General features: G+C 37.8%; 1 protein-coding gene across 1 annotated transcript; it reads right to left on the bottom strand.

Annotated features, from left to right (window-relative positions):
• Positions 1-5,592: 5,592 nt before the first annotated feature.
• LOC112182131 (protein mago nashi homolog) lies at positions 5,593-8,708 on the bottom strand. Its single transcript, XM_024320573.2, has 3 exons — positions 8,405-8,708; positions 6,455-6,631; positions 5,593-5,926 (listed from the first exon to the last, which is right to left on the bottom strand). The coding sequence occupies exons 1-3, from the start codon at positions 8,621-8,623 to the stop codon at positions 5,867-5,869; spliced, it is 456 nt and encodes a 151-aa protein (XP_024176341.1). The 5' UTR covers positions 8,624-8,708; the 3' UTR covers positions 5,593-5,866.
• Between the last annotated feature and the right edge of the window lie 4,915 nt (positions 8,709-13,623).

Genomic DNA, 13,623 nt, shown 5'->3' with positions numbered 1-13,623 from the left:
TTTGTGGGAAATTTACAGAATAGGGAATTGGGAATTAAGAGAGGCGGGAAAAGTAATGGTGCATTGGGATTTTCAGGGTTTTCCCGCTCTTTTACATGGTTTTTCGAATTCTGGAAAAGCAAAATTTCAAGAAAGCCCCCCCTAAAATGGATAATATTTAGTGGAGATTTTTTTTTAGAATAAGAAATAGTTTCATTCCCAGAGCGACACGTACTTCAATTTATGTCTTAAATCAAACCTTTATAGACAAAGCTAACAATCAAAACTGTTGGTCAGTGAGGTTTTACCAAACACACACCCCCCCCCCCCCCCTCTCGCTCTCGCTCTCTCTCTCTCTCTCAAGGAGAGGGCGGCTAGGTTTCCTTAGGTAAGCTTGGAGGCTCTCGTCCAGTGGCTCTCGTGCCGTACCAGGCTATTAGCCTTGTCGGTAAACGGTGAGTGCGGTCGGGCGGGGATATTTTGATGGCCGTTTCTCAGCCTGTGCTGCGGCGGTGTGGCTTGGACCTTGACAAGCTTGCAAGCCTGTGGTGGGTCTGCGTCTTCTAATCGTTTGGAGGCTCTAGCGGCGGCAGACTGGTGGTATCGGCATTCTCTTCCCTTGATCGACGACGGCGACTGGCAGGACGGCGTGAGGTGGGGCTTCGACGGGCTCGTTTTGGATAGGAGTTTTCCGATCTGGTATGGGTGCTTCGGAACCATGCGGGGAGGAGGTGTTTTGGGGGAGGTGGTGCTTCTTGTCGGCGTGCTGGCGATGATGGTGGGGTGGATGGTCGTCCGACGTCTACTGTGGCGGTGGCTAGGGTCTCATCAACGTGGTGGAGCCGTGGTGGCTGCTACAACTTGGAGTTTGGCTAGGGTTTGAGTGCTCTTGGATCTGGGCTTTGCTTTGGGTCCAATTTTATTATTTGTTTGTTATTTTATTTGTGTAATAATGCTCCATCTTTTACTGGTGGGTGCAGTGGGCCTTGGCCCTATATACCTTGTTTCTTTGGGTTGTTACAATGTGTCCAAGGGTCAGTACTAATGTACACCAAGACGGTCTTAGGTGGATGTACTGTTTTTTTGGTGTTGTAGCTTCTTATTGATCAAGGCGGAGTAGTCTAGGCTAGTAGTCATTTTTAATGTGTAGTCAGTGCACTACTTGAGCAACTAATGTAATGGGTGATCTTCGGATCTCCTAGCTTGACCTTGTACAGTCGTATGATCTTTTTGATCACAAGAATATATCTTCATTTCCCCTCAAAAAAAAAAAAAAAACTGTTGGTCAGTAACCAGTCCTGGAGGACTGTGACGGTGGCGGTTAGGGACAGAATCAGGAATTAGATTTGAAGTGGGCTAAATTTACCTTATGCTGGCAAGAAAAATTATTCTTAAAAATTTGGTGAAGTCTATTTTGTTTTGATGGAATATCTTAATTGCATAACACTTGCTAAAATATCATCCACAAAATGTATTTTGTTACTCAAATCTAACAATGGAAAATTGAAACAATTGAAAGTTAAATATTCAATGTTAATACAAATTCAATTACTTAAGTTTTTTTTTATAAGAAATTCAATTACTCAAGTTGTGCTCTTCAATTAAATGAAGCATAAAACTCATCCATAATCGAAATTGAGTCAATTATATATGTTTGATTTTTTTTTTAGGGGTGCTATAACTTGGTATATATATAATTATTTTTTTCCCCCAAAATGTTGAGGTGGGCTGTAGCACACCTCAGCACACCCTTGTGTCCACGCCTAGTGGCGGTGGCTGCCAACAAGGGATGAGAAGGTGCTGCAAGTCCTATGATGGCGGTAAGGACTTGTTTGCTAGACGTGTTAAGCAAGCTAGAGCCCTCTGAATTTGCTGCACTGAATTAGGCTAAGGTTTGGGTCTCTTTGGGCCTGAGTCTTTGCCTAATTTAATTAGCTCTTAGTTTTATTTTGCATATTGAATGAACTTTGACCGTTTCTCTCTAAGGGCAACTCCAACCCTTGGCTCTATTTGGGGGTGCTATTCTCATTTTAGCACCCCCTTGTTGCACTATTTATATAGGACTCAATTCTCATCTCCAACCATGAGGTGCTATATGGGAGTGCTATTTTTACTATTTTTTACTAAAATATAATATGAGTATAATTTTGATGAATATTATATTAAAAATATGTTAATTTAATTAAATAAGGTAAAAAAAATTTAACATTTTATCATAATAGTTAAAAATTATTCTTATTATTTAATGAATTAAAAAAAAACGGTGATCCAAGCTCGGCAAAGAATAATTTCTTCATTGTGCCTCCAAGAATCCCCTCTTGGAGCCATTTTGTTCCAAGAGAAAAGAAAAAAAAAATTTAAGAACAAGAAGATGGGTGAATGAATGAAAAAGGAGATGGAGAATATTTGGTGTGAGGAATTAGAAAAGAATGGGTTGGTATTTATAGAATTTTCTAAATTTTACTTTTCCAACGGGTCTATATTTTTCCTCAATTTTCTGATTTTTAAAATAATTTTTTTTGAATAAAAATGAAATTACTAACCCGCTATTTAATAAGAGCTGTGGATTAATGTTTTTTCCTCAAATCTGAGCCGTCAGATGACAAATAGATCCGTAACATTAAAAAAAATAAAAATTATAGGACGACATCATAGCCGTCCATATTCAAAATGGATAGATTGTGGCCATTCATTATAAGACCGTTGTAAATCCCAACGGTCAAGAGTCGACAGCTTCAGTCAGCACAGGGCCCAGTCTTCTGTTATTTGCTGTGTTTCTTCTCTCTCCAGCACAGGTCTGGCGCGTGCGTTCCTCGCCTGACGTAAACCCCAGCGCGTTTCAATCAATCTCTCTCTCCAGCGCGTTAGTTGCTTTATTGGGCTGGGTATGATATTTATGTGGTCTCGTGTCACTGTAGCCGGTTCTGGTATTGGAAAAGTCTCAAATATGAGACTCCAAATGAGCCCAAGTCTTATATTTATAAGACCAAATCCACCAAAAAACCATAGTTGGAGATGCAAAGTCTCATAATTGGCCAAATTTTAGTTTGGCACCCAATGGTTGGAGTTGCCCTAAAGTCTAAACAATTGAGATTGATGTTAACAGAGAAGCCAATGAAGAACGAGTGGGGCAGTGGCCCCAGTAAAATCATATATTTTGTTCACTGATCTTCTTTTTGCCCCCACTTCTTTTGATTCAGTGCCCTCATACTTCACTGATCATATATTAATAATATGGGGCACTCCTCCAAGTGGCAATTAATATTCCATTATTCCTCCAACACGATTCCTCTCATTCTCTTTTCTTATCTCTCTTCTTTGGTTCTTCTTCTTCTTTTTTCTCAGCCAGTCAACCCCAGCTGTGCTCCTCCTCCAAAAACTAGAGATCGACCTTCTCACTCTCTCTGTTTTTTTTTGTTTTTTTTTTTTATCAATCTTTCTCAACTCTCGGTCTCCTCTTTATCTCATTCTTCTTCAGTTTTTTCTTTTGTCTCTTCCTGCTTCATCTTCTTCCTCTTCCTTCAGTTTGGCACTCCCTTGGTTCCTCAGTGCACAACACCCTTCTTCCCCTAATGCGTCTCGATCTCCTCCACATCAGCCACGCTTCTAAAGGCGACGACCAAGTAGAGAAAATTGATTTGTTTCATATGTACCCTTGCTGGTACTGCAAATTGCAGAATGGTACTATTCGCAGCCTTGGTGCTACTGCCAGGAACCGAAAGCCCTAAAAACCCGGACTGTATTGTCTCGGTTCGGGTTTAGGCCGGTCCCGGTACTCTGCTTGTTCAAAACCGGCCCAAAGTTGCTCTGCCGGGTAGAGGAGAGGCAGAAAGGAAAGAAATTTTTTTGCCCTCGTTTATATACATTCCTGCCTCCGCCACTGTCAGTCAAGTTTTAGTCTTTTTGATAGACACCAAGGAAGAAGTTGCAGGGGAAAATCTCTCCCCACCGATCGCGACAATGACAAGGTCACCGGTCACTATCAAACCACCAACCAAGGAAAAGTCTCTCCCCACGGACCCCACCAATCGAGACAATGGCACAGTTACTATCAATAGCAAACCTAGTACAAGCAATCCACAATCCTTCAATGTGTATCTTCGAGCATCGCAGCACCATTTGCCAAAAACCTTCGAAACCACGCTGAGACCCAATCGCGAACGAAAGAGCAAGATTGCAGGCATGAAGTAGGAGGGTAGAGAAGATTGATAAGATTAACCTGATGATGAAGAATAGCTTGAAAATGCATCACTAAGTTTGCAGATTTCAAGAGATATCAAGCCTAAGAACAACACCAAGAACTACGCCGCACTGGAGATAGCAGAAGTTCTACCAGGGTTCATATATTTTTAGTTGTTTCCCTTGTCTTGGCCAATTTAGTGTAGATATTCAGTGACTATGATTCAATAATTAACTAAATTTAAAAATAAATAAAAATATTCTAATTGTTTTGATCTCGACCATCAAATTAAATTCAATAACAGGTGAACATGAAATTCCTAGTTACCTAATGATAAGGAGAAAGCTACCCTATGATTATGATTATTATGAATTTATAATATAGAATTTATATAATATCTCTGAGTAGGGCCTAGGGTTTCCAGTTTCCCCTTCTTTTAGATTCAATTAAAACCTAGGCGGATGGTTGAAAAAATTGTAGTTCATGGTCTCTGTGGAATTTTGGGGGGATACCTGGATTCAAGTGTAGGAATGGCTTGCCCTATTTAATTTGAAGTAGGTCTAGGCATTTTAGCTCCAAAGTTTGAAAATTGGTCCAGTCTGATGTCTTCAAAGTTTTTCAAGATTTAGGTAAAATTTGTAGAGCTATAGTTATGGTTATACCAAACGATCCGGCCTCGGTCCTTATAAATTCAAAATAAAAAACATAAATCTCAAACATGACCAAATACAGGTGTTATCATTTAATTGGCTATAAACACGAGTCCAACAATTCGACTGATTATTTAATTTCCACGACATATTAGTCCGTTGTTGTAGATGAGAACACATGTGAGACAACAATGTGCAAGATTCGTGGATACATCTAGGCTCAAATATTCCCGTTCAATATATAATCCCTCGAATATAATGATCAGGCTTTGACGTTCAATATATAATCCCTTAAATATAATGATCAGGCTTTGAAGATTATGGTAATTGACAATAGCATTCTAGGAATGTAGTGTTCTTGTCGAAGTCGTGCTCTGTTGGTGGTATAAACAAAGTGTCTTGGTTTTGTTGGGGTGCCACCTATCGGCCACGAACACAACGTGCTTGAATGTAAGCTGGATGGACTATATATTAATCCAACGGAAATGCTTAAGCAACCATATGTAATATTTGACCTCTTAACAGTATCTCAAATATGATGAGCGTAGAGGCAAGAAATTTTATTAAATATTGATGCTTAATAAAAATACTGAAGACGCAAGAGTACTGAAATGTATGTTCTTAAATTTTCGTACAAGGAGGCAAGAATAGAAACCACACTAAAACCTTGCGGAAGAAAGAATTACCTGCAATATCAGCTCCAACTGAGCACATGAATGATATAGAAAAATATCGGAAAAAAAAAATTGCATCTAATATCAATACTTGTTCAGAAGAACATCATTAGAAATGGCGAAAAATGTTACGGATATTTAATACGATTAGTCAACAACACAAACATAATGAACCACCTCAACCACAAACACTGAAAAACTGGAGCATTTTGAAACAGATTGTAGCATTCCATTTTGCATACATTCCAAAATTCACCAAGCACTCCCATAATCATCCAAATCTAAATAATCGAAACTGTCAAATGATTTGGCCTACATAGAAAATGTCAACTCTATCTAAAAGCATACACAACGCTGTAATGCAACAACTTGTGGTGGTCAACTTATATAGGCTTGATCTTGAAGTGGAGCGAGATGAGAGAGAACACAAAGCACTTCAGATCCTGAAAACACATACAAACATCATAAGTAAGAGTAATGGGTGAAAAAGTGACGTTCACTGTTGTCATGACAGACATGAACAATGCAGATCCACACCCCACCCGTAAAATAAATCTTGTTTAAGAGGCTGAAATAACTACAATGTCTCAGAAATAGAAACACCGCTATGGACCTATCACCTATGCAGCAGTTTGGGAGAGCTGCTATCTATTATTCTCCCCAAGAAAAGCCATTCACATTCACCATGAAAAGGTATATAGGGCTCAATAAGCAACTGACCCTGTTACACTCCTGACTGGTAACTTTTAACGCAACAAATGGGTCAAATGCGATTGATAATTAAAATGAATTTCTATAGAACAAACTCAAATACTGAAGCAATTGCCTACACATTTTAACACGAGATGTTCTACAAAACTGACAAGTAATTAATACCAAAATCCCATGGACCATGCATATCCAATAATAATAAAAAAATAAAAATAGACAAGGGCATATTCTAAAACCATAAAAAGAGCATATTTACTGACCTGAACAAGATAATAAAAGATGCGAAGACCTTCAGGATCTTTACTGCCCTGGACATCAACGAGGGATCCAATCTTTGAAGTAGTGAAGGAGATATGCTCATTCCCCATTACAATCTCAAGCTCCTGCCGCCCAATACGGTCAGGTTCCGGCCAGTTCTGATCATCCTCTTTCATGATCTAAACAAAGGCAAAGATGCACCCAAATTAGGAAAGCCAGGCAACAGTATGTATGCCTAGAGACAGCATGATGAGAAACCACTCACAGCCATGATCAAATTTTAAAAAGAACACAGTTCACAGATTCAACCAATTTGCAGGAATAATCAACCAAAGAGAAAGTGTTGACAACAGTCCAGCAATACAATTTCAATCAAATCAGAATCAAACAACATGAAGAAACCAAAAAACAGTTGATTAACTTAATGACCTGGAAATCATTCAACTTAATTTAATCTTCCTCCATTTCTCAGCAACAAAACAATTAGTAAATCAATCTGGAACTGAAGTTTTTGGAAAATAAAATGAAAATAAAAAATGACCCTAAGAACTACACAGAAAACCTTCAGCCAAAAAGAATTGTAGAGAAGAGGGAGTTTCCATATGTTTTGGGGTTTTTGGCTAGAGAAAAATAGCTTCATTTTAAATGCAAAGGAACATTTTCTATGCAGTTCAAGGGTAAAGCCCAATCACAGTATGCTGGATGGTTGAAAGAGCATGAAGAAAATAAACTATAACCCTCCATGGTTTTTGTCATAGAACTTCTGTATAGGCTTATTTTACACACGGTTTGCACCTTCTGTCACTTTTTACTTTGCTATTGCACCCACAAAATTCTCTTTTTTATCTATTAAAATAGAAAATAAGGGTGAGAGCAAATACTCAAATCTTATCTCATCATAGAGAGGTAAGCACATTCATAATTCAAAATGAATATACAGGACAGTCATAACAACCATAAGCATTGTAAATGTTGTGGCTTTCATGTGCAGTGCTCATCTGCAAGTGGCATTCCCATGAGTTAGAATAACAGTTGCAGCAATTGTCTTTATCATTCCAAATCACAAACTGATGCTTCCAGCAATTGTCTTTATCATTCCAAATCACAAACTGATCCTTCCAGTTTTCCAGCATTCATTATAAACCCAAAGATCTCATTTAATAAGCATAGAAAAATTTGATTCATCAACAACCAGATAGAATACCCTATATCAACTTAAAAACTAAAATAGTCGATTGACGGAAGTGAATTCATGTTCCTCAAAAGAAGGCAACTTAAAAGATGTTTTCCAAACAATCAGACCTTATTCTCCCATAAAACTTTGATTCCTCAACAACCGGATAGAAAACCCTTCATCAACTTAACAGCTAAAATAGTCGATCAGACCTTATTTCCTTCAAACAAGAAGTAAAGTAACAGAAATCCAAAGCCTAAAACTTAAACAATAATTTCATATAAACAGATAACTAAACTATAGACATTAAAACCTCCAAACCAAACCCCCCCGCCCCGCCCCCCCAAAAAAAAAAAAAAGCCTCATTCAAACATCCATTGACGCTCCATCCCTCCACCTCCATTCCCTCCTCGGAATCTCAGAAACCTAAAATTCGATAACACCAAAATTCTTCTCCACCCTACCAAAATTTCCCAGCACAAATCCAAACACTCAGCCCCTCAAAGTCTCCCTAACCAGGCAGAAACCCCCAAAAAAAATTGTAACTTCAATGCATAATCTTTCACGCTAATTCTCCCAAAGAGAATGGTGCCCATGAGCTCATACAAAACCAAAACCTCCAACTTTTTCAATGCTAGCCATTACACAGCACAATCAAATCTTCCCTAACCAAACACAAACCCTAATCGCCCAAATCAATCAACAAAATTCATAAACCCTAAAACCTAATAAAAAAAAAAACAGAGAGACGATGAGCAGTTAAGAGAGTTGAACCGACCTCGCTCTCAGTAATGATACGGCGACACTCTCTGACGACGGCGGGGGTGACGTAGACCTCCTTGCGGATGATGGTGTCGTTCTTGTAGTTGGAGTTGTTGGCGTATCGGAGCTTCCCGTCGGGTCGAAACTCGAACTCCAAGAACTCGTGCCCGAACTTCCCCTTGTGGCCGACGTAGTACCTCAGGTAGAACTCGCTGTTCTCTTCTTCTCCGGCCATGGCTCTCTCTCTCTCTCTCTGCTTCTCTGAAACGATGAAGCGAAGGAAGGAGGAGGGTTTGGGATTTAGGTAAATAGGTGGGGGATTTGGGTGGGAATGAATATTTATTGCCTCTTGTTGGGCTCGTTCTTATCGGCATCAAGTGTTTGGGCCGGGTTAGGTTACGAGTCCAAAACAGCGAAACTGTATCTGAGGCTAATGCTTCCCCAATTTTACCAAAATTAGGAGTTCTCTCTCTATATAAAGACAATTTACGTCTTTCTCTCAAGGAGATGGGTTCTTTATTTAATGATTTTGAACTACTATGTGGTATTGTCATGTGATACTCTGAGTCAATAATATTACTCGAATTTATTGGAAAGCATTGCAGGGAGTGAAGAAGAAAAATAATTATGGGAACCGATCAACAATAAGTACATGTTATATGAACCAATAACATTAATCCGAACTACCACATGTACCATGATTCAGGACTATAAATTAATTTTCTCTTCTAGCTCATCTTCTATGGATAAAGAGACGTCACGCATGAGATCATAGACTCTTTATTAAGTTCCATGATCTGATCTCTTTATCAAAACTCCTATGAATAATTTTTAACGTACTCTTTGTTCAGTTCCATGGTCTCTTTGTTATTTTATTTATTTATTCATTATTATTATTATTATTATTTTTGTTGGAAGAGGGGATCAATTAGGGATGGCAAAAATCCCCAGCGGGGCGGAGCTCTATTGGATATCCGCCCCTAATGGGGGGAGAATTTGGGGACAAATGGGGAATGGGGATGGGGATCCCCAATCCCCGCTATCTAAGATTGGGGATGGGCCGGGGATGGTATTGTCATCCCCATCCCCAAACCCGCCCCAATAATATATACATATATTTAATTTAACTTATATATATATATTTTAATTTATTTTTTATAATATAAATCACAAATATATACATTTACTACTTTACTTTAATGGCTACACTTTTACTTTAATGGTGTTTTGACTTTTGCACTCTCTAAATTATGATTTATGAATTTAATCATATTTTAAATTTATTTGTTGTAGATTTTGATTTTAAAAAATGCAATATGAGAAAAAATTATTTTATTTATTAAATTCTTATTGGGGATTTGGGGCGGGTTTGGAGGTTTAGTCCCCAATGGGGATGGGGAGGGGGAATTCCCAATATATTTTTATTGGGGATTGGGGCGGGGATGGGGGTAGAAAATGACCCCGGGGATGGGGATGGTATTGTGATCCCCATCCCCAACCCGCCCCATTGCCATCCCTAGGATCAATTAAGCTAGTCCAACAGGCTATAAAAAAAAACACCTAACTAGTCTAATGGATGGGCCCATATAGACAAAAACTAAAAAGGAAAATTAATTTTCTTTTGGACTCCAAGAGAGCCAGTATCAAAAAATTAATCCTTAAAACAATAAAATCTAAAACATAGGCCCGATAAGAAGCCCAGCCCGTTGGAGAAACCCTAGTTGCTGCTGTCCAGTTTGCGCCGTGAGCCACGCACCGTCATCAAGGTGCCGCGGGAAACAGAATACCCATAAATTCCTTCGTGATAAACCAATGCCAAACCAATTCCAAAATACAGATCAAAGGAGAACCAACAACCAAAGGGATGAGATCCCTCACAAAAGCATCATTTTCTCCACCAATGAGACAATGTAGTAATTATGGCTGCCGACAAGGATATGAGATCAAGGACAAAGAACCAGAACAAGAACAAAAACAGTAACAATGGAGAATGGGGGGTGAAAAACCCATGCGTGAGCACCCATACTCTCCTAGGTAAGTGACATGCACTTTGTGATCGTAGCCATAAGGACCCTCTTGGAAGTTCTGGGTAGAGATAGGAGATGTGTTGTGGGATTGATTGAATTTTGACCTGAAAACGTATGGGATTGTTTGACAGTGAGAGGAAAAGAAGAGAAAAAACGAGAAACAGAGTCCTCCCATGTTGGACATCGCCAGAATTACACCACAGATGGTAACAAAATCACCACAATGGTGAGAAAGGAGCTGGAATAGCTTGATGAAAGAGATGAGCAGTGGGGATGGAGAGAAATTGGTCAAAAGCCAGAGTTGGTATGGTCTCCCCTAACTCTTCTACTATCGATCTAGATCTAGAAGGATCAAGATCCGGGTGGGGGGGGGGGATGGGAGGCGGGTTTGAATTTGAGATCTAGTTTCTCTCTCTAGTTAGATAGAGAGGCTCTCATGAATTCCATGGTCTCTTTGTTAAGTCTCATGATCTAACACTTTCTGTATGGTGTATTACAAGCTTAAAGGCTTGTAATTCTTTTTCTTAATAGATACTGTCATTTTCACTAAAAATTTAAAATACAACATCATATTTCAAAATTATGCAAATTTTTCGCATTGCAAAAAAGAAAAAGAAAAATATGCAAGTTTTTCCCGACTTCAAATAAAGCATTTATCTCGATAAAATGTTGGTAGATGTCTTAATTAGTTCATGTCCCATTTGACCAATGAAAAAAAAAAGTTGTCATTTAGTTGTACACATTATTAAGTTGAATATAAGATTTCAAGACTTATTGCGTTAGACCAAATAATCGCAAGACTTATTGCATTAGACCAAATAATTGCATGTTTTTTTTTAGAGAAAATGTTAACTCTTTTATCGATCGGTGAAATTTCACACAACTACCCACCCAGTAGGTTTGTTAAAAAGACTTGTTACCTAAGCAATTAAACCTATTAACAAAGCCTTGAAGCACATCCGGAATTACCCTACACTAATTCAAAGCATAGACATCGAAAGTATTTTTAACGACATATCTCAAAGCTGAGAATGTGCTGACTCCTTCTCCAAAAGAAAAGAAAATACTAAAATTTCAGTCACCTAATACCAACTAAAAAAAAAAATACAAACCCTAATTAGGCCCTAATAGACCAAGGCCCAACACTAGATCCCAAACCTTAAGGCTTGAATCCTAGACCCAAATGAAGGTCCAATGAATTGGGCACCATCGCCACAAATCTGACGCCGCCGCTAGTGTTGCCTTCACAAGCATCAATGCCACAAGTCCTCAAATCCATAACCAGGCTTAAAACACTTCGTTGATGTTGATGCCGCATCCCTGTATCCACAGTGCCACCCTAATTCCTAACTGATATCGCGATTCTTGAAGTTAGACCACGTTGCAGACCACCATGGTCCATGGCAGCTCACCACCATACCAATCCTAAACGCTACCCTTTATGAAAATAGCATCAGTATCAGTCCCTTCCATTGCCCCATGTCAGCTTAGACTCAAACGCCAAATCATGCAAGGCCTCAAAATCTAAACGGATTCAAGACCGACCCGATCTTAATCCTAGATCCAAGGATCCCATAACCATGAGCGGCAACTCATTGTGACTGAGAACCACCCTCAGCCAGTAAACCTAACGAGGCCAAGGATAATTAGGTTAGAGCCTAGAAGAAGCTCCACTAAAATGGAGAAATTGCAGGCGCTCCGATACCGTGTGAGGCGATGCTCCCAAACCCTGGCACTTTGCTAGGTATTTTCATCAAGTGTGTTTTTATATATGATCTCACTTATGATACATAGATATATCAAAGCAAATGGAGTAGTCATTCGACTACTCTTTGCTAATCTGTGTTTGTTAGAATATATAGATTTTGTGGAGACTCTTGATACTATTTCAGAATGTTCTCTCGATGCTTACTATAATTTGGGGTTCAGGCTTCACATTCCCCCTTTGTATTATGCAGTTTCATTAATAAAGACTCTAGTGTAGCTGCACCAAGCCCATTTCAAGGGGAAAAAAACAACAACAACAACATAGCTGTATTTTACAGGTGAGAATAGTACTAATAATCACATGTTCTTCCAATTATACTAGAATCGATACACAAGTACATTACTAATCAATTATCTAAGTGGTTTTCTCGTTTCACTAATAAAGCATTTTAGGCATTCTTCAAGTTGACCAAAAGCTCTCTTCTCTATAAAAGGAGAACAATTTTGTGACTGGTAAGGTAATGAGGTTCATTGAATTTATTAAAAAGAAAAACTAAAAATTAATTTCAGTTTACCCCCCTGAGGTTTGGGGGTAAAATCATTTCACCCCCTCTACTTTCAATTTTGAATTTTTACCCCCTAAACTTTTCAATTTCAATAAGCCGTGTCCAATTTTTACTGTTCAATCAAAATTGGACATTAAGTTTGACTTTTGAGGGTTAAAATGGTCATTTCAACATAAAAAATAAAATAATTTTTTTTTTTTTTCTGTTTGTTAGTTTTTTTTTTTTATAATTTTTTTTTATTTTTTATTTTTTTCTGTTTCTTCATTTTTTTTTTAATTTTGTCTCCAACCTATACACCACAAGTTATAATAGGTTTATAAAAACAAAAAAATACTCTAGGTAGTTGAAAGTCGCTTGCTGGTCTACGATATTTGTGACATATCTCTGATAAAGTGAAGAATTTAGGATATATCCCAAATAAAGTGAAGAAATATCTGTAAAAAATAATTTTACACTTTATCTGTAAATAAATATCTGTAAAAAATGATTTTACACAGATATTTCTTCACTTTATTAGGGATATACAGATAAAGTGTAAAATCATTTTTTACAGATATTTTTTCACTTTATTGGGGATATATCCTAAAATTCTTCAATTTATTGGATATATATCACAAATATCGTAGACCAAAAATGATTTTACACAGATATTTCTTCACTTTATTGGGGATATACAGATATTTATTTACAGATAAAGTGTAAAATTATTTTTTACAAATATTTCTTCACTTTATTGGGGATATATTCTAAAATTCTTAACTTTATCGGAAATATATTACAAATATCGTAGACCAGTTAGCGGCTTTCAACCACCTAGAGTATTTTTTTGTTTTTATAAACCTATTATAATTTGTGGTGTATAGGTTGAAGACAAAATAAAAAAATGATAATAAAAAAAGAAAAAACAGAAAAAAAAAACTAAAAAAAAAAATTAT

Source organism: Rosa chinensis, chromosome 1 (genome assembly GCF_002994745.2).
Source record: "Rosa chinensis cultivar Old Blush chromosome 1, RchiOBHm-V2, whole genome shotgun sequence".
In the NCBI taxonomy this organism is placed as follows: domain Eukaryota; kingdom Viridiplantae; phylum Streptophyta; class Magnoliopsida; order Rosales; family Rosaceae; genus Rosa; species Rosa chinensis.
This window is presented reverse-complemented; position numbering and strand designations above follow the sequence as displayed.